Source organism: Haliaeetus leucocephalus, unplaced genomic scaffold (genome assembly GCF_000737465.1).
Source record: "Haliaeetus leucocephalus isolate CR32 unplaced genomic scaffold, Haliaeetus_leucocephalus-4.0 Scaffold162, whole genome shotgun sequence".
Classification (NCBI taxonomy): Eukaryota; Metazoa; Chordata; class Aves; order Accipitriformes; family Accipitridae; genus Haliaeetus; species Haliaeetus leucocephalus.
In genome coordinates this window covers 13,047,256-13,069,973 of record NW_010972598.1, presented here as the reverse complement: position 1 = coordinate 13,069,973, position 22,718 = coordinate 13,047,256, and the positions used below count along the sequence as shown (strand labels likewise).

The 22,718-nt window shown below is 40.1% G+C and overlaps 1 protein-coding gene across 1 annotated transcript in view; it reads right to left on the bottom strand.

Moving 5' to 3' along the window:
• The window catches only part of DOCK5 (dedicator of cytokinesis 5), a 64,531-nt gene extending 59,383 nt beyond the window's left edge, over nucleotides 1-5,148 (bottom strand). The window contains exon 1 of the mRNA XM_010562821.1: nucleotides 5,068-5,148. Within this exon, the coding sequence (XP_010561123.1) occupies nucleotides 5,068-5,077 (10 nt within the window). The 5' untranslated portion in view covers nucleotides 5,078-5,148. The remainder of the gene's footprint in view (nucleotides 1-5,067) is intronic.
• Nucleotides 5,149-22,718: the final 17,570 nt, after the last annotated feature.

Here is a 22,718-nt window from a genome sequence, read left to right as displayed (position 1 = left end):
TTTTGTTGGGGTTTTTTGAGGGGGGAGGGTTGTGTTTGTTTGGGTTTTATTTGTTTGTTTTTAAGCATAGTTTTGTCCCCTTTCTCTAGCAATAAGAAGGTAAATCAGCTTGACCACATAAACCCCAATATTCCAGTAGTGAGTTAGGAGGAAAGAAGATATTCCATTCCTTCCACAGGATGAAGATAAGATTATACATTGATCATGGACCAATGGATAAAGTACTGGATTAGGGATGAGAAGATTTAGGTTCTATTTTTATCTAAGTTGTAATTAATTGAATGGTCAAGTAGAAGTTATTTAGGGTGTGATACAAAGCTCGTGGAACTTAAGAATATTTTTCCAGTGATTTCAATTCCATTTGACACAGTCTTTCAGCCCTTCTACACCACCACTTCCTCGTATTTAAAATGGCTTCTTGGCATTAACCACATTCCTGTAAAATATTTTGCGATCACTGCCTAAAAGCATGTTGTATATTATTACGCAAAACTATTTCAGCAAGTATCTCATGCAGTTTTTTCAGAATTCTGCTCCAATTTTCAATAATCTTATCCATCATTTTAAAAGGAACAAAAGCTTTTGGCAGTGGTCAATTGATTACTTGATTTCTTCTTAAAGAAAACCAAAATCTGCCCTAAAGCTTCAGAGGAATGATAGACTATTTAAGTGTTTCTCTTGAGTACTTTCCCCAAGCAGAGATGTGCTAAATGGAGAAAGGCTTTTCAGTTGAAGATGACATGGCAAATTTCAGCTACTACAACACTCTTTCAAACTGAAGTCTGATTAAGACTACAAGGATAGGAGACTTGCAAAGAAAGGTCATAAAGTTTTGGTTTTGTTTTTGTTGTTTTTAAATAGAACACAGGTCCTCAATTGTACCTTTCATTAAATGGATTTTATGCAATATATAAAAGATCAGAAGATCTAAGAAAAATTATTCAAATTACAATAGTTTAGACAATGAAAAGTTATACACAGCAATCCCAGGTCACGTGCTTAACCACAAGGTCTTTGTTCCTCTTCCACTGTAGTGTGCTGTTGCTCAGTACCACAACGTACACCACTGCACTGTACTGAAATAAAACAAGGAATTGCTTCCTTTACCTACAGGGGTCAGAGGAAGGATAAAAGACTGAAAATAGGAACAAATTCAATACAAACTTATTTTCATCAGGAGAAGAAACTGATCAGAATCATGGTATGTGGGCACACGTTCCTTCTACCCACAATTTGGCTATTTCCCACAGCTTGCAACTGCAGATTAGAAAAGATTCCCCTAAACAGAAATGTATCCTCCCCAGCTCACTGCTCAAGGTCAGATTCCCAGAGAGTAAGTAAATCCTGCACTGAAGCAATGTTCAGTTGGATGCAGCAAGTTTCCTTCTTTTCTTGGATTTTGCAGCATATGCCCAGTCTTGACAATATTTGGCAAACAACAGGATAAGCACGCGCTGCTTACCTTATTATCAAGTGGAAAAAGTATTTTGTACAAAGACCTTATGCTCTTCTGCAACCAGACAGCCAACCAGAGAAAGGAGGAAAAAAAATACCTTGCTTTGCAGTTTACAAGAGTGTATCATGACCAAGACACCCAAACTAACAAAACCGCGCTTTGCAGAGGGTATATGTGTATTTGTTTTAAAGGGAAGGTAAGTCTAAGAAAACTGGTATCCTCCAGATCTTCATGTATAATAAATACACCATGGTGTTTCAAAGCACGCCTGAAGCCCAACTAAGACATTTCAAAAGTTATTTAAAATCAGTCTCAAAGTAAAACACTGAATGTGAAAATTTAGACCCTATCTACAGGGCAAACCTCACTTACACCTGCACCTAATAGCAGATCGACAAAGATGCAATATGCCACAATCTTCATTTTCCTGGACTGAAGGAAACGCTGCACAGTCTAGACTATGGAGTTATACAACCCAATAGCAAACAGCTCTCAGGTTGTCCCTATATGGATTTGAGCTGCATCGGACATCAGCAAATTAGAGCTTGTACTAGAAATATTTGAAACCTTTAGTTCAAACTGCTCAGTCTGTGGTTTCAGTTCTGATGACCTTCACTCACAATCCAAACCTAACTGTGTAGTTGTAACTGAGACTTATAAACATCAGGCAAAGCATCTGTTTAGAAAGCTTTACCAACAGAAGTGCAATGCCAGAGTCTCACCCCAAATTGGGCCAACTTTCCAAGGACTTCCAGTCTTTGCAACAGGCCTCTAACTCCTGATAGCATGCACTAGCATAAATGAGCAGGGATTTTGCAATTTAAAGGTACTTTCTCTTGTTGTGAGGCCATTAGGCAGTACAACAGCAGCACCTGACTGCAGGCACTCCACCTTAAGAGTCTGAGAGACACTACAGTCTCTGGCAAAGCCAAGTAACTGTAACCTTCGTGTACCACGGAGGCCTGCACCAAAATGCATCCATACCTTGTGCCTTGCACTTTAATTCACTTTATTGCTCTTTGCTTCTCACACACCTCCCCCAGTAGCTCAGCTGTATCAGTGTTATGTCTCAAAGCTATTCAGCCCGTTGAGAATCAGATAACGTTTATTGTTAACAGCAAAACCCAGTGCAAGCTTCAACCTTGCTGCTTCACTGTCAAGGAACAAACTGTGCACTTCAATTCTTATAGACAGAGCAGAGCCAGCCAAAACCCCAGATGCAGAATATAAAGAGCTTTCAAGGGAAGGCTGTTTGATACACAGCCAGCCTTTGCTGAACATGGCTGAGGAATAAGTACCTGCTGACTTCAACCAGGAGGAAAAAAGAGGCATGTTCTAGATGACTGACAGAGCAGGAAAACTGGGGTGCAACAGCCCTGAGAACCTTCTGGTAACTCACAAAAGATGCTTCTGTGCATCCTGAGATAGGGAACAATAGCAAGGAGCAAGATTTTCCAAGTGGCTATTACCATTACCTGAGAGCCTCTGGACAATCCTGAAAAACTCTGCCTTAATCCCCTAAAAAATATGACCGATAGCCTAAGGAACACCCTCAGCTGGGAGCTGCAGGGATAACTTACACTGGCTGAAAAAAGGACTTCACAAGGCATCTCTGAGCCTTTCTTCTTGCAAAACCAACACCCTGGTTAAATGGAACCTTTTTCTAAATTGAGAGTTGTGTATCCAGATAAGAACAGTGATAAGTGGAACAAAACCCCACTTTTATCAGACTGGAGTTGTATTTGTAATCATACATCATTAGCATAAGAAAAAACAGAAAAGCTTCTTGTGAGAACACTAATTCTCAAAAACACAACCCGCCTATCTGGAAACAAAGCTGAAAGCTGATGTCACAAAAGAAAGAAAAATAGATACAATAAGACATGAGAATTTCCTCCCAAGCAGACAGAACACCAGAATTTGGAATTTTTAAGATAAATTTATGGGAAATAAGACCAGACCCACAGAGAAGTTACCATCTTGGAGACAATTTGCATATTTTCCTTTAGATTCACAAATGTCTGGCCTGAATTTTTTGCTGGTCTTTCCAGAAAAGTTTTCAGTTGTACTGCAGTAATTCCTAGGTGCCTCAGTCACAAATTAAGATGCCACACTGGTGGCTCAGCATATGAAAACAATGAAAACACGTTCACTTTCCCAAACAATTTACAATCAATCTTCTCACACTGAAGTTCCAGACTGGGACATTTCAGGTAAAAAACAAGGATGCCATTTGGGTATTCATTTCCTATTCTTGACTGTCTCTCTGTTAAACAGCTGATTATAGACCAAGTACTAGGATTAAACAGTGATGTTGCTTTAAAAAAAAAAAAAAGAGGAAGAAATAGCCTAACATTTTGGGAAGTACAAGATGCATCTTCATGAGGGCAATTTTCATCCCTGACACTCCCTCTTCCTTGTGTTTTTTGCAAAACCAGTTCAAAAATTAGTACTATTACACAGGGATTTTCTTCCCTTTCTCCCTCTCTCTCTACTCCCCTGCCACACTCACCACTATCACACACATCAGTGTACAAACACACATCAGCAACATAATCTGCTTTGACATGTAGGAACTGGCTGGCTGTTTCCAGTGTCAAGGTCAAAGAGAAGTGGAAAGAGAACAATTGGCTAAGAACAAATTGCTAAACACACCGCTTGCTGCTCCCAGCAGAGATACTGAAGAGTTTTTGTATGTTGAGCCTTTTTCAAACTGATGCTGCTTGTGAAAATTATTGAGTTTATATTTTGGGAAGAATCTTTAAATTTTGGAGAGCCTTCCAAACAAAGTAGTGACTAGTACATTCTTTAAAATAATTAAATGGCTGTGTTCCATTCCTGATATTGAAATCTTCATTAAACAGTCTGGTTTAGTAAGTGGATATGAAACACACAAGTGTAATTTTCATCTTGTTTAAAATAGGCATTTTGTTTTCCTTTCTTCAAGATGTTTTACATTAAGGTATGTATTATGAAAAACTTCCCAGTAAAGTACTGGGAGAAACAGCCTAAAAAAGGCATGGAAGCTCCACAACTGGAGGCTTTTTAAAACACATAATGCCAGTTTGTGATATTATGGTTTAAACCAACATTACTTTTGAAACAATTAGACCTGCCCTCTCTTTTTCTTTCATCCACTGCCTCCGTTGTCTCAGATCAAAGAACGAATTCAGGTTAAAAGCTACTTTTTAAAAATTACTATTATTTTCCAGGTGGATCAGTTCATCACATGACTATGCAAGCACTTGGCCCAGCACAAGGAGGAGCCAAGGTAAACAGGCGTGGTGTGAAAACAGGAATTAACAGCGAGAAGTAAGTGTTTCTTTCTCTTGCAGTGCTGCCTTGAGATACCACTGAAATCTTACCTTGACAAACCTCCGCCAGGAACAGCATAGATATGATTCCCACTTCTGTACTTCATGCATTTTTAATACTGTTTTAAAAGTAAAGCGCATACAGCAAACACTACATAGCACGCTTTGCGCTTTTGGGCATATCAGAAGTTTAAAATCTAGATCTAAAATTTGTATTATTTAAAAAAAAAAATCCTGATTTGTTATATTTACTTTCAAAAACCACTGTAAAGTACTTGGAAGTGATGTGCAACCTACCTTCATACATCTCCAAAATGTGAACAGTATCGCCAACTTGCAAGGAGAGCTCCACATCTTGGACAGCGTCGTAATTGTAGATTGCTAAAAAGGGGAAAAGGTGGGAGAGAGAGATGAAAAACACAATCGTGAAAGCTGTGAGGTAATCAGATTTTGAAATCTGGTATCGTGGCACCTGTCAAAGGCAGAATATGGTTTTGAAAAGGCACTGTAAAGTTACTAAGCTATCTTGTGTATATAATACACCAGAAAAGTATGTAGCATATCTACTTCCAGATTCTACCGTCAGTTCCTGCAAGGATAAGAAACATTATTCTTAACAGCCAACAAAGTTTCTCTTTTACCTTTAAGAATACACATATGTGACGCTATATGAAGAAGCTGTATCTTCCCACTTTACTGACAACCTGCCCAGCAAAGGTCACTATTACCTTAGGCAGAGGTTTTGGATCCATTAGGTAATTGACATTTTTTTATTGGCATTTCACAGGACTAACTGCAATGTGGCACTCGCAAGCACTAGCAAAACAACATTAATTGGATGTCATAAGAAAAAATGCCACTATTCTATACTAAATGCCTCAGACTATTTGTTACTAAAGGCTCTTCCCAGACAAGAACCAATCTTAGCACAAAAACTTGAGATTCTCTGCAAATTTAATCCTTACCAAAGACAAAGCTAATCTGAATGCTTATCGGATTTCCAGTGGGAATAGGATTAAGTCCAGAAGCCCATGCTTCTAAACTGCCTTTTCTCTGGAACTTTCTTGAGGTGCACAGTTTCACTGCGCAAAGCAGAAGAGCCCTCCTTAGAGCTGCTAGAGGCTTGTCAAGATGAGAAAGTTTAATTTGAATTTGCTTTCAAACCAGTGCAAGTAAAAAGAAATAAAGCAGTCAGGAAAATGCTTTCCTATGGTTCAATGAATTGATCGGCTAAGTCAGAACAGGCCACTCCTCTACAAAAATGACATTATCTTATTTATTTATTTAGAACACTGGTTTAAGTACAGATCACATCTTAAATACAGCTTCTCATGCACATAAGTGTTGTATTTACATAGCCAAATCTGTTCCCCAATGTATCAGTGAAGTAAGCACAATGTTTATTTTTAAGAAGGCAAATAAACCATGCAAACATTTTCAGGGGGCTTTGGGAAAATTCTTCAGACTTCAGAGGTTTGTATTTGAAGAACTCACTCCGAAAATTAAATAAATAAATTAAAAATTGAGCTCTTATGTTAGGAAATTCGCATCAAATGCCTATCATTTCCACCAAGATGAGGTATATTGCCTCCTGGCAACGATCCAGCATAAACAAATGACTGTGGCTTACCACACCGGAAATTCTCTCATATATACTAGCTTTCTTTAAAATATTGTAACTATAAATAATCCAACAGAAGTAGGCAGGCGATCTGAATTCCCTGCAGTATCTAAAATAGACCCTGATCACAGATACTTATTTTCTTATGCTGCAGGGGCAGTGTTTGTTCACAGTGGCCCTAATTCATGCCTACCATAACTTCAGTGCCTGCAGAGATACACAGGCACAGAGTACGCACTGAACCTATTAACGTTGTTTTCCAGAGGGTTACAGGAATGTTCGTGGACTTTTGCTCCTAAGGCACTAGCTGCTCCAACTTCCAGTTTCCTCTCCCTCCCCGCAATGGTGTTGTAAGCCAAGATATTAAAACTGACTGGTGATCTGGATATTCAGTTTAGACACCTTAAAGGCCCCAGAATAGGCCTGAAAGTAAAAATCCCACCAACATTTTTGCAGAAAAATTTGGATAATGTTTATGGCCAAACATGACCGTACACAGGAGTAGATCAGAGTAATCCATTATGAACTACCTTGTATTGACAGATGCTGAGATCATAACTTGACGGAAGAGCTGGTTAATACTGTATTTGATTCAGTTAAAAAGAAACTGTTCTGCCAGATACAGAAAATAATTCCACAAGGGTTTGCAGAGGTCAGCATAAAAGTGCAGCACCCGACCCAAAGGAAAGTAAACTCCCTGCGGCCATGCCTTCTGTTGCCGTAAACCTGCCAAATCACTAACGTTAAGCAGGGATGTTGCAATCCGTTACTTGGATGGGACATCTCCAAACTTCCCCAAGGAGCAGCAGGAAGCAGTGTGGATGGATAAAAAAAATCCAGGCTTCCTTTGGAGTTGCTGCTGAACTGTTGGCCCATAATGTGCTCCGGGGAAACTGCACTACAGAGGAGGTGTCATTCCTCAGGTGGAGTCCAGGCATCAAGCAGTCTATGAACATTAATAATCCTATAGCACTGTCAACAGACTCAGAAGATTTAAAGCAGAGCACCTTAGCCAATTTCTAACTTGGCTGATTACATTCTGTCTACTGAAGCCTCCTCCTGTGGTTACAGCTGGACTGCCTTAGTTTCTGTCCTAAAATGCTGTTTGGGATTCCTGTTTCATGGCTGTGCTCACCATGAGAAATGGCTGCTGTTTAGAAATGCACGTGTGCTTATATGTATAGGGATTCCTACATACAGTTTCTAGATGCCTTGGGTTTCTCTGGGACAAACAGACATTATATAAATACCAGTCTGTATTCTTCCATAAATTGCTGCTTTAGCTTCAGACAAAAGCAGTCTGAGCAGCACCAAGTGTCTAACAGAAAGGTGGGCGGGCATCAGACAAGCCTTTCTTTTGAGAACACAGACAGTTAATTCAAAACCAAAGAGCACAACAGCCACAAGAAGAGGGAGAACTAAACACTGCAGCTCCCTTCCACTCACCAAAGATCACAACAACCACAAGACAGAGAACTAAACATTGCAGTTCCCTTCCCTTCTCTTCCCCTGCTTTACCAGAAAGGTTTCAGATCCCGATGTGTAGCATTTACAAGCTAAAGGGACATGCTTCTGCTCTGCATATCAAAAAAAAGGCAAGATTTGTAGTATCTTGCTTTGCTAGATTGAATTAAGCAAGAACAGAGGGTCACTGTATATAAAATCTCCTACCCAATGGTTATGCACAAGGTTATAAGACAAATTGCTCGCATATTTTCCCTGGGAGCTTTACTGTTTGCAACTGATGCTTCCTGCTCCTTGAAGTCAGTCCTGTCCGAAATAGTCCATCTGCAGTTATTTGAACTGCTTAGCCTCTTTTTCATTGTGTGTATTTAATCTGACCTCTTTCAGACTTAAAAGAAAAATGAAGTTGCACATAACAAACATGGTCATGGCATGAAAAAATAAAAATCCTTCATAGAAAACCCTGACAGAGCAGCAAGAAAGGAAGAAAGAGAAAAAAATTACAGAGACTTTTGCCCCCAAATTTGCAGGAATATATGAAGTTAAGTCTTTTCACTTCAAGTTAAACTTCAGTTGAGATTTTGTCCTTTGAAATTCACTTTAGAATGGTGATCCTGTTCCTTTTATCATCCTGAATGAAAAGCAGCACTGAAGTCTAGCAAATTTGATCTAAATAAAGAGGCAGAAGTGGAAAACGTGATCTGCAAGAAGGAGATACTGGGTTTGGTTTAATGATCCTATTCTTTGAGCATAACTAGAGGCGATGTATCATATTATTTAATTTGCAGTCCCCCAGTTTGATTAGTGGAAAGTTTAAGAAATGTTTTTTTCAACAGTGCATCCAGCCTATGGAATTCATTAGGAGGGAAGGTCAGAGGAGTCATCACTGGGGCTGGTTTGAAAAGGGCAACAGATAACTTTATGACCGGTGACAGCAGCCAGAGTAATGTAGGTGAAGATAAGGAGAAGCAGTTTTCATGCTTCAGGGCAGAAGGTGATTCCTCAAAACGGATGGAGAAGGAACTCTAAAGGCATTGCACAACTGGGTGTGCACACTGGATGTTGGGGGATACACTGTTCTGTTCTGAAGCATCACGCAATAGTCATCACCAGAAACAAGGACTACACGAACGGCAAAGGAAACCTGAGATGGCCTGGACTTTCCGGGGTAGCCAGGGCTCTGAGTAATAGCTAACGGTGAGCTAGAAGTTTCTGAGAAGGCAGAGTTTGATGTGGGCTGGCACACGGCAGTATTATGATGGGAAGAGCAGGTTTAGTTATGTCAGTCCCTCCAGTTCTATGAAGACACAAGATTAATCACACCACACGTTCCTGATCTGTGAAACACCAGACAGTGGCACTTAAAACAGTAAGAAGCCTCAATGTCATGCATGGGACAGAAAATAAGAAGCAGCACAATTATATTACAAAAAAAAACCCCAAACCCCAAAACACACTTTGAAAAACCACAAAGCTTCACTTTGTCGAAGAGTCCTGGGAGAAGCCTTAATTTGCAAGAGGTCTGTCAGCAACTCATTGAGCCTGATCTAGCTTTTAGTGAAACCCGTGAGAGATTTGGCATATGTTTCCATGAAAGCAGTGTCAGGCTTACTTCTTCAGTGTCTACCAACAACATTCATTTGGAAGGAAGGTGATGGTGCAGTCAGCTCTGATGCCACATATGTAACTGGCTTTAAAGAGCCAGTACACATCTGGACAATTGATCTCCCGCATTAATGCAGTGTCTTTCACACACCAACACATGTTAGAACAGTAGCAACTGTTCTCTTCTACATGCAGAGAAACTGAGGACAGAAAAACTGAATGTCATCCTGTTCATCTGCAGCACATTCAGAGACAAAAACCAAATATTAATTCCTAGACCCATTTTAACCACAAGACTGTAACTCATTTTCAAAACTGTTCTCAAAGCGAAGCTCAGTTAAAATGTCTGCAACTGAAGTGAACGAGGCAGAAACTGTCCTATAATATTTTGTGTGTAATTCAAAGCAGAATGAAATTGAATCCTTCCCTCAATAACCTGTTTAAATGCATTTGAAATGTGGATTATTGGCCTGAAACACACAGCCACTGCAAGATCCGTTATCTCTAACTTGGCTCAAAATAACCACCCCTCCACCCATTACAAAAGACACGATAACCGCTTCCAAATACCATGTCCCACTTCTCTGAAGTCTGCCCTCACCACTATCTGATAGGAGAGGGCTGTGGCTTGCTTCCTCTGAACAAAGAATCACATTCAGTGCTGTTGCAATAACCAGACTTCATCTCATTACATCTTTCAACTGAAGAGTCAAAAACTATTGTACGGAAACAGAAGTATGTGCTTTTATGCTGCAACAACCCTGTATTAAGAAATGGCATTTATGCTGGACAGCCCCATTTGGAGAAGCCTGGTATGCTATCTGTTGCCAAGATATAACCAAAAAAACAGTGGCTTTATTTAAAAAACAAGGAACTGCCCAAGGAATTAATTCTTAATAGGAACAAAGGCTTTCTGATGTTTGAGCAAAACATTCTTGTAACTTCCCAGGAATTTGTGTCTGAAAAATTGAGAACAGCATAATTAAGATTTATATGTCAGACTACTTAATAAAAAAAAAAAAAAAAAGGCAGTAATGGTTCAACACTGTGAAACATGCACATTAACTGACTGTTATGAAAAAAAATACTACTCCTGAACTGGTTGATGCTGACATTCAGTCTCAAATCTACAGAATTCCAAGTGACTGCGTAGCATTTTGAATACAAATAATCCAGAATAACAGGATTATGCAGATGGAAATGCTTTAATTAACAGCCGCCATCAGACTTCAGAGTCAAACATCTGATGAGCTAGAGGTGGACCTTTAATATCTTGTGTACTTACTGTTTCAGGCTGACCTCACAAACAGGAATACACTTGGAAGGACTTCTACCTATCGTTAAAAATTTTAAGCTGGATAATCTTAAAAATGGGCATTAAATCGACTGAGAAATTATACCGTCTGCCTATGTGGGAGGATATGGCATGGCCTTTCTAATTTGGATTCTGTAACTGTCAGTTTCTATATTCATTCCTTTCTTTTGAGAACCATGAGAAAAGCAGGAAGATCCACTGTCCTCAGCATGCTTCCAACACTTGCAGTTCCAACCTAAGACTATTCCAATAAGCAAACCAAATAAGGGTGTTTGTTACCTGCTCACCTGCCAAGGACAAGGAAGTGTACCTGCCAGATGCACAGTTGATCAAAAGCCTGCTAAGATTTTCTGATTTCCTCTGAATAACAGAATATTATCCTGGAGCTGGGATAGGCAAATAATCTAAGGTGTTGCAGAGACTGTCCTGCACAAACAGTCTAAATGAAACTAATTTCCAAATTTGGGACTGGGGAAGATTTTCTCTTTCAGTCATGCCATCATCAGCTTCTGGATATTCCTGTCTCTCTCTTCATCATAGATTGGATCAGATGCTAGGATCAATGGTTTAATCTCTTAAAGCCTGGATTGCTTTAGGAAAAAAAAACAACTTAACAACCTCAGCCCATGGGAATATGGATGGCTTCACAAGAGTTACACAAGTGCTCCAACTAGATGATCTAATGGTCTCTTATGGCTTTAAACTCTACAGACTAAAACCACAGTCAGTTCCACAACAATGCTCTGGAGCAAGTGGCAGACCCAACGACAAATTAGCCCATGTATTTTAATTAGAGCTTCTTAGTAGATTCAGATCAGGCAAACTGAGATGATTCAGAACTGTTGAAGCAAGAGAGATACTGATTGTAAAGGAAAAAGAAATAATCTCCATCTTTTCACATCTGCAGAATTCCCATTAATCATCTTCCCCTCAAATATTTATTGCAAAGTGTTTATACCACAGTAGCTGTATGAAAATAAAGGAGATTCTGTTCTCAGAGTGCATCTATATTGCAATATAGGACAGAGATATACATCCTAAACATATACTGATTTGGATACCAGTAATAACGTCATCACAACATAAGCTGTTTTGTCTCTCTGTAAGTGTGCTTGGGGTAGAAGCAGACCAACTGTAGCTGCTTCTTTGGTCTGAACCACACAGAAACCCTCTGTTACACTGATGAGACTCTAAAATAAGTTTTCTTGATGACCAGTGACTTTTCCAGACTTACTTTTATGTCAGTGGCTAACACAGCGAGGTTACAGTGCATTGGTTGTCGCATTATGGTGTACTAACCCAGACTTTGTTGTATACAAGCAGATAGACACTTGGAAAAAATCTTGAAATCTCTCTCCTCCCGTCACTAAGTGCACATTTTAAAGTAGCTCCACATTTTGCCCAGATGGAAGAACTTTAAAGTCTTGGCCCCACCCCTGCCTCCTCCTCACAACCAGGCCATGGAAACTAACAGCAAAGAAAACCTACAGTAGGAAAACCACCAGAAAACAAGTCTCTCCAAATACACTCAGACAGGCATTCATACACATACCCTGGGCAAAATCCTGCTGTGGTAGAATGCACTGAACTTCACCCGCTGACTAAAGAATCAACTCAATTCAGAGCTTCTAGGATTTGCAATAACCCACTCTGACCCCCAAAGTTACACGAATATCCTTCATCTCCAAAAGTCAAATTTTCCCTTCTACCCATCTCAACATGGAGTTTAAAGCTCTGTTTTCAGACATGCAGCGATTTTTCTAAACCATTTTCCTGAAAACATGTACCAGAATAACATATAGCACAGTCACAGTACATGATAGAAAGTATGCATTTTATTTTACATATGGGTAACACATACATGAATCGTTAGCTGTGTAATTTTCTTCACTAGGCTCTCTACTTCCTTTTATTATTTTCACTCTAAAGGGCCCTTAAGGATTTTAAGATCAGATAAAGAATTAATCTACATTAGCTGTCTCAGCTTATGTCTGGAGTAAGAGGGAGTGCTGTGAGCCAATGGAGGAATAAATCAGTACTAGCAGTGTAGGAGCCAACCTGCTCCTGAATATACTACACCCAACTTAATCCAGTGCTTGATTAAAAAAAACCAAAAAAACCCAAACCCAAAACCTAGACCTGCAATTCCAGTCTCCTTGGAACATCATGAAATGTCCACTTCTGCAGATACACAGATGAAAAAAGAAAATAGCCTAGCCTCTCTTCTTGAAGACTCACACTTTTGTAAACTTTTATCAGGCGGCCTTGATGCATCTTTCTACAATAACCACTTAAGGTTGCCTGCAAGATTACCTAGGGTGTGGTTTAGAGGAATCCCCTTAGCTTTTGTTCCTGCTTCATTACCAGCCTCCATCTACTTCCTGCAGTCAGTGAGAATGCTGCCCACCTAACAGTGTTCAAACATAAAAAGGGAAGATAAAATAATGAAGTGTTAGCCACAGTGTAAAACAGTTTTTAAGCCTACAGTCTGTTTCAGGTCTGGCTGATTCAAACTAAACAACATGCAATAGCATGTCAGTGTTTGAGTGGAGTGAACAGATGCAGGAGCACCCAACTTGGAACTCCTGTGCCAAAAGCAGCTTCCAAGTGTAAAAAGATGACAACACACTGCTTTTTGGGTCTGGAAGGTGGTCCTTGACTTAAGGTTCTCAACCCAGCTGCTGGAAGATCTTGCAGTTTCATCGAGCCAACCTTCCTTCAGTTGACACAGAAGAAAAGAAGCCAATGACACCGAATTGCCATCCCTGTTTTAGTGGTGCTCAATTCTGAGCAGTATAAAGTTGGCTCAGGGAGGAAAGGTGCAGCAACAGCTGCCAATGTTGTTATTACTGCTGCGCTACAGAGAAACCTCAGATCCTGGTGCTATCAAAGCTGCATCTTCTACCAGCTCTAATTTCACAAAACATATCTACCTAGTGTGTCTTATCACTTCATTCATTTACCAAGATACACATTCAACTGCTTTCACTGTGACACAGTGACCTTCTCAACATGCAGGATACAAGACAAGACTGCTCCTTTTCATCTACTGGCGAGGCTACAAGAACTAGACACCATAATGACGGGTGGCTTATAGATCTTATTAGGTTAAAGGGTGCTTGATATTATTGTAAGGTGCGTATCTTCCAAGCCCTGCAGCTTTATTCTGCCTCTTTGAAATCTGAGCAGTAACATCTAGCCTGAACAATTAGTATTCTCCCCAAAATAAATTAAATCATAGTCTTGTCCTTTAGAGCAATTGTTCTTACCCCGTAACACTGTTTCAACTATCATATGGCCACAGAAATCAACAGTTTTGCCATTAGCTTTAGCTGAATCAGAATCTGGTTTGTATTCAGGTTAGCCTACTGGTATCACAGGAATCCAATAAACTTAAAATATTATGCATCTTCTCAGTATTGTGCATTTTAGAAAAAGAGACCTGGAAGAAAATGGGCACATAACCACTCTTTGGGCTGTCCTCTACAAAAGAAGGTGTTCATACCTAGAGCCTTCTGAGTATTGTGGTACTTACATTCTGGTTTTAACAACTGGATATACCTACCAGAGGTCTGAAATACAGTTTTCACAAAAGTAACCTCTGATTTTGAATCTTTCCATTTTTATGGCCTGTGAAGAAACAGATCTCATTTACAATATGCATACAATTGCAACTGAATTTTACCATGTCTGTCTGTAATCCCATTTTTTCCTCCAAGCTCACAAACGTGCAACTTGTGTTTGGATACATGAAGTACAAGAGTAACTTCTGCAATGAAATTTTCAAGCAGATTTGTAAAAGCGAAAAACCAAAACCATCACTTGATAAATTGGACAACTCAGCTAATTCGCAACTTGAAAGCGCGTGGCACTTTCAAAAGAATTAAGTGAATTTGCCACTGGCTTTAAATTACTGTCCTAGTTCTTACTGGGCAAAACATCAAAGGAAGTATAAAGAAAACTTGGAAATACTACTGTACAGAACTGTGAGTATTACTATCTAATGAGTTCTGCTGTATGCATTACTTCCAGAGGGAGTGGAGAGATGAGAGGAGGTCTAACAAGTAAAACACTTGAGCATGGAGTCCAACTGTGCCCACAGGCTAGTCTTCACCATAAAGTTCACTTGAGTTAAAACTTCAGCATTGTCCCTTGCTAGCGTCACACCTACACGTGTCAATGCTAAACTCAAGCTGATAGACCCACAGAGAATATAAAACAAAGGGTTCCCACTTCATCAGCTGCAAATGTAACCCACCTGAACTACAGCCATAAATTTTTGTACAAGTGTTCTCAGGCCTCCCACACCTTCCCCTTTCCATCCATGTGCTCTCCCACGATTTGCGTGAGAAGGATTCATAGCATGGCTTGGCCCGCTGCATTTTAAGAAACTTGGGATATACTGCCAAGAAACTCTTTACCTCCACTGGATAGCACCTCTATGGAAACCAGCACTTGAGCTAACTCATGCTGGCAGAGCTAACACAAGTAGAATTTCTAATATGCATAACCATAGGGATTTCGATTGGTCTCTGTATATCCAGTCCTTCTCATTCAATGTGGGCTTCGTAACAGATTACTCTCCCATAATGGATGCCTGTGGTTTCATTGATTCATGTTTGCAAAATGACACAAGCCCCTATCAGAAAACTGGCACTGCACAGTGAGTTTCTCACATTTCCAGAGACCTTTAATTCCAAAGCATTTTTATCTTGCCACCTATCTCACATAACAAGCAAATGGCAAACAGGGGAATAGTGTTGAAATGAGGAACAGGAAATCTTGGCTGGGAACTAAGGGTCTTACTCTGGAAGGAAAAAAGCCAAACAAGAATATTGATCCCTTTGTTGTCAAGAAGAATGAAGAACGACCTACTCCCAAATTTATAGTAAGCATATCAGTTTTAATTAAACTGCACAAGATGCAAGGAGATAAAGAATATGGAACTGGGCAGCATGCACTGTAGCTTTCCCTTCATTTCCTAGAGCTACTTTATTCCTTTACATTAAGCTCCATCTCTCTGCAGCTTGAAGTCCCCACTACATTATCAGAGCAATGAGAATGAGGTGCTGCAAGAATCAGGTCTCTAATATTTAAGCTAGTTACTCTTGCATTAAAAAAAAAAAAAAAAAAAAAGGCGCTCTTTCAGAACTAATTGGCCACTATTTGCTCGTTACATTCTGAAACAGTATTAGAACTTTAGAGCTGAAGTTAAACTGTTTTATTATTACAGAGGATCAAAGTACCAAGCTTCCCAAGAGCAGAAAACTATTATTATCTCCATTGTATCTCAGTGAACTTTTTGCCCAGATTCAGCACTTTCCAGAATGAGGTCCACTTCTATTGCAGCAACACCTCCAAAAATTTGAGAGTAGAAGTGGCCAAAGAATAATCTCCACAGGACAATCACTACTTTTTTTAGATACATTCTGACAATGTGCCAGACACCTATCTGAAAGCTTCAAGAGGCTGCCAGAGCAATTAATCCTCTAAACAATGCTCCCCGCTCTATTCCTGGGAGATCTTCCTAGGAGGTACAGTCTGTACCAAAAAGACATTTTTATCATTTAAGCAACTGGTCCAACTAGCACTCTGTAACACCTTCCATTTTTGAAGGCAACCATGAACTGGCCGCCTAGAAAGCTGTTTAGTAATTCATACTATGTTCCAGTTTTATTAGCACGTGCTTCCTGGCAAATGCACCAAAATTCATTACAGTATTTTAGGCATTCAATCATAAGTTAAATGCATTGGACCTGAAAAACATAGTCTCATTCTGTTAGCAAGGGGATAAATGTGTTTATGACTTTAGACTAAGGTAGATTTAAGCTTGGCCATGGTTGTGTCTTTAGCATGGTAGCATAAATAGGATTTTTCTTTCCCTAAAAGCACTAATTGAAAGACATGTCCTACCAGTCAAGTTTAAGTGAAGTTAAATAGCAAAAAAGAAAAGTCAACTTTCAATTAAAGGAGCTTTGGCAAGTTTGCATGTAGAAGGGGTGTACATTTTTCAACTTTCAAATGATAAGGAAAGATTATTACACATTTACTGCTTCTTGATCAATACACTATTGGTTTAAGTTTTTTCAGTTCATGAACTTCTATTATTTTGCTTTTAACTTCCATAGTTCCTATCTCCATTTGTGCTAGCAAATACAGTCCTATGCCAAAAGAAGAACCACAAGAATATGCAAGAGACTGATGCGCAATTCAGAACTGGTCAGCACACCCAGCTCTAGTGAAAGCTGGTACTTAAGGCCTCTTGACACCTCTGAACAATCAGGCCCACATCTAATTAGCAGGAGACAGCTCAGCCAAAACTCTAGAAGGCAGCTAGCAGTTCTGGATGCCTCAAGATAGGATTCAGAGCCTCCACAAAAGGGACCTGATTGTTAGTACGATGAACTGTATGATAGTTCCTAAACATCAGGACTGTTGGTGATGTTTCAAGGTGGATACCCAAGAGCTAAAGCACCCAGAAGTCGCAAGACACTTCTAGAAATATTGCTTTTCAAAGTAAGAATAAGAAAAGGAACGGTTACAGGTCTTGTTCATGTAAGCAATGCCTTTGAAGTCCACAGGATTAGTTTCACAGGGAACTGCTTAAGGAGTAGAGTAGTAATCACCAAAAGAAAAGACAGACTCAGGCTAATATGGATTAACAAAATATAGAAAGGACTATGGAAGCAAGAACTAGTAGCACAGCCAACTTTCACATGAAATAAACTGTAGACACAGCAGTAAAAATTGGGGAACTGAATCAGAAATAGTGTTGTATACTGCTCTGAAGATTCAAAACTTTTTGCTGTCAACTATGCCAAGTTTTTACTTTTCCCCATTTAAAGTTTTGTTGGTATTGCCATCAATATGACAATTTTTAGACACAAATCACAATAAAGCAAATAGAAGGAAAAATAAGTAGTTATAGAGTGTTTCTAACAGTAGAAAGGAAGACAGTCACTTCTGCAGTAGGAATGGGCTCTTCCATCCTTTTAGAGCCCTTGTCAGGAACCTGTTGCACAACAGTGGACTTAAGTTTCAGGTTAGAAGCATTCTGCAGGAATGGTAGGCATAAGGCAAGCAGCAAGTTGAAACAAATACGAATTTTGCTCTAATTTGACATGATGTACTGCTATCAGTACCGTGAACCTCCTTTGATCACAGACTGTATTTCGAGACAACTTTGCAGAAGATGTATGAGGTTTGAACATGAAGCCAAGACCTGATGGCCCAGCGTATCAGAAGTTATCACAAATCAAACCATTAGTAAGAAAATCCTATTCTGCAGCACTCTCTCTTCCTCTCTGATCCTTTGCATTTCTGCTCACATAAATCACAAATGTAGCCGGCAGGCACTGGTTTACATTTGAAATATTACTGCCATTCCTAAGACATGACGCAGCTGATTGTAACTCAACCACCACATGGTATTTTGACAAAGTAAATACTTCTTTGCGACAAGAATAGTCCTATGCTCCGGTCCCTCCAGCAGGGAAAAATGTAAAGGATTTAAAAGGCCACCAGTAACTATTAGGGGTAATTACCTGTCAGTTTACAAAAAAAAAAAAAAAATCTATTAAAAAAGAAAAAAACCAACAAAATAAAAGATGATAGTTTGAAACTCAAAGGCTGCTTTTTGCCACTGTAACAAACAGCTTCTTTTGTATGGCTAAGGTATTTTAGCCATAGCAAGTGGCCATGCTTCTTTTGGAACCAGGTCAAATTGAGCCGTTCCCTTCAAATAGCCACCCATGTATCTGCATACTTGAAGTGCAAAATGGGAATCCCTGGAATGGGATGTGAAGAGGCAGGGAAATCTTGGGAATTAAAGCTGCCCAAAAGTTTCTCAACCTTTCCCTCCCAGCCCCCTGCCTTCAAAAATGCACCAGATCAAAACACTTTCCACAGAGCAACTGAACTGCTTTGTTTAATTAGCTTCCCTTCAACCCAACATTTTAAGACATTTTCTAAACAAAACATGACTCTGGTTTTACTCAGAGCCTATAAAGATTACTAAAATACAAATAGTGCATTGATCTACCTCACTGACCAGTGAAGTTTTTGTGGGCTCATAATAATATTTTAAGTTACACATTTAATAATTTGGAGAGATCATAGGCAACAAATATTGCTTAAGCTTTCACTTGCTCCTTCTAAGCAGAACATCACAATTTGTGGCTTTCAGCATTTTGCTGCAAGCTCCAAGTTTGTTGTTGGTTGTTGTTGGTTGAAGCATTTTGTGATATGTGGAGTGAATGGTCCATTATGGCCTGCAACTGCAGCGGACCAGCCACAATAATCTGCCTGGTCCTTCCCCACTCCTACCATACAAGCTCTATGAAACAGCCACTACCCCAAAAATAAGGGTAAATTTACATTTCAAGAGAGAGTCATATCAGTGCATGCAGGTGCAAGCCAGCACCTTCACCAAAATGCAAACTCTTCTGGACCTCACGTCTCAGAGCTCTTTCAGTAAAACTTTGGCTAAAATTTCTTATTCTGGAAGACCAGATTTGTAGACTGGCTGAACAATAGGTGCATACACAGATCAAACTACGTAATTATAAACAAACACTTCACATCCTGTTAGTTCGCAGTCAAAGGTAACATATAAAGCATGTGTACCTGATCCATCATTACAGTCACCTGGCTGAAAACTCAGCACTTTTCATTTCTGAATTGGTTTTGAACTGGGTCAGTTCCCTGGCTTACCACACTGCTACTGCCCAAAGGAAGGAATCAGAAAAAGTGGTCCGACTGCTTGTTCTGATAGCAGCCTGGATTTATAAAAGAATAGAATAGCTTATGATTCCACAGACTCCACATTCTCTCATACTTGGTACTGAAACCATTAATACAGCCTTCTCCAGTCCACAAAGGACACCTGCATGTTAGAACAGAGGATGACTAATGAAAGAATTGCTTTTACAACTGAAGGGTAACACTTAATGCAAACCCATATTACTGCCAGCAGAAAAAGAAAATAATTACATTGTTGATTCCTTATGTTCTAAGTTAATAATTTTAAAACAAACAGATACTAAAAGTTCAAAATTGCAGGGAGTCATTCAGGTATTCTTCAGAGCTGGCTCTTTTTTACTGAAAAGAGTCTGCATGAAAGGCATTCTGCAAATGACCCTTTCTTTTTGAGAGAAGCACTTGACCAAGAATAGGTTACTTCATTTAGTTTGGCCCTGAAACTGACCAGCTTTCAAGGAAGATGCACCAGATAGTGTCTTTTCTTCCCAAATCAGAGGTGAAGCATGTTGCAAGGAAGCTTTGTGAGACCCAGAAAATCCTGTTGCTTAAAAAGGCAAGATGTTGCCCATCAGATGATCAGCAGTGGTTTTGTCCCTTTACAAGGCTGAAGCTTCCAAAATCCCATCTGTTACTGGGTTGAAAATTCATTGCAAGTGAGAAACTGCAAGCCATTTGTCTCTCACTTATGCTTCCCTAAAAATGCTACAGTTTCCAATCTTGCACTCTCTGCTGTCTGCCATTTCAAACTCAGCCCATATGCCATCTGTATTATCCATGGTAAAGGTAGCAGTCTCCAGGTTTAACCAATTGAGGACAAAACTAGAAGGCAGCAAATCAATTTGAACCCACAACCAACAAATCTGTAGAATATAATCCAGGACATAAACCATTCTGAACTGAAATGAACAAATCAGACAAGTGACATTGAATCACATCGTCTACTTCCTGGAATTTCTTACTGCATTGGTATGATTTACATGGCTGTGTTTAAAATAAATGCAAGTAGTTCTACATTAGTTTCCAAAGCACAGACTGCTAACAGCCACAATGTGTGTGTTCTTTCTGAAAAGAATGAATTTGTATCTTTACAATTCACAACTATCAACTTATCCATGCTACCGGTGAATGGCAATTGTTACCATCTAACGGCCTGTATCATACAAATCAGCGGCATTACCCTCATTACAACCACCTTCATAATTGGTACTAACAGACATCTTGGTTAGCAGGCAGATTAATGGCCCAAGAAGCTCACACTTTCCTCTCAATCCTCATTAACTTCTTCAAAGTAAGCACAAAACCAATGAGGACTGGTATCTGAGTGCAAAGCTTGAACACAGCACAGGATGCAACTGTAGACAGGAAACCGACAAGTCTGCAAACATCAAATTGACAAAATTATGATTCCATTAATGCCATGTATCAAACACTGACTGATAAAGCTAATCACTGCATAAATAATTTACTGCCTGTGGATTAACCCTATCAGTCCCGGTTGCAAATTAAATGCAAGAGCTGAAGCATTATAGACTCTCCGTCAGTTTGGTCCATGTGTCTGCATACAAGGGAAAGAAGTATCTTTTTCACACAGCTGTATGAACACACAGAAGGAAGGGGATAATTCCCAACAGCACACTTTTTGATCAGTAATGTAAGGGAAGAGGCAGTTTTTCCCTCCACCCTGCTTACTCACGAGCCAGTGCCCTTTCTGGGAGAGGAGCTGTCAGCAGCAGCAGTTAGCTCAAGCCAGCACAAAAAACTCACCCCGGAAGCTAATAAAAAGGAAGCTAGAGGAGTGCCTCTGATTCATCCTACTGCCCAAGGCCATTCTTGAGGTAGAAGAGCCTTGCTCACTGGTGTACTTAAAAAAACTCCACCATAATCTAGCACAGCCAATCATACTAGCATTACATAGTTTACTTGATTATAATACTAAAATTTTTAAACTCCTGATGCTCAGCGTAATCTCACCAAGTCGTACATATGGGCTCCCATATATAAATAGCCCGGGCTGTTACCTACACAGAAAGAAACAAAGTTCAGGGTGTACAATACTCCACACCCTCCCGGTTACCAGAGCAGAAACTAGATAAGGTTGTGCTGCATATAGTATCTCTGAAGCTTAAGCCACAGTCCTGCAAGAACTGCCTCTTCTCGGGCTGCCTCTCTGCAAAGCCACTTTGAAATCAAGTGGGTAACTTATTTCAAATTCATTCTGTGAAAAATGGTGCAGGATGAGGTTCTTCACCTTTGAACTCATGGACCGAACTTGAATGAACAACCTCATGGGAGTCGGGGCAATTAACACCTTGCAAGCATGAAATTAACGTTTTTTCTCACATCTACAAGTCCACTATGGAACACAAGGGGCACAGAAGATCACTCCTCATTAAAATAAACTATCAGAAGTTGTGGCATTAGCGGTTTCCTGCCTATTGTTCTCTGCCCAATTCTCACAAGCAACCTCAAAATCGTGTGGTTTTCAGTGTCAAACTCTCAAGAAAAGGAGAGCTTATCAGCGACACCATTGGTTATGTCTGCCCCTTGAGAAAAGCGAGCCTGCATTCAACAATCTCCTTTCAAACATAAAGGAGAGGACAGGGCAGAAGGTACAAGGTATCAGTCAAGCTTTTACCGTTCCTCCCCCTGTGACTGTCAGAATTTCCATCCCCTGCAAAGATGTCACCCACAGTCCTGAATTTGCTCATTACAACCTTCTTATCCTGTCATCACTTTTTCTAGCCGCATCTCCTTTGAGGGACAACAGTAGGCATTTTTTTGCTGCTAGGTTAGAGCACTCTTCACTGTAAAACATGCTGGAGAGGCACAATTATCAAGGTCAGTCCCGAACTTGCAGGATTCCAGAAACCCAGAGCTCCCCGGGCGTGCACTGGACACACACCACTGCCTCCATCGCGAAGGGTTCAAAGAGTGAACACCCGCCGCTGAAGCCTGAAAGTGGACGAGAGCACAAACTGAAAAAAGAATTGAGAAAGTGCGTGGCGGAGGAAGGGGTCAAGGGTGCGCTAAAGGAAAGGAACGACTCTGGCCGGGGGGGGAAACAAAACGAACGTGCGGTGCCAGGGACACCGGGGACTCGGCAGCGGCGGAGCGGGGGAAGCAGAGCGCCGGGATCCGGGGGAGGGAGAGCCAGGAGACTCCCGGGGAGGGGACGCGGGGCCG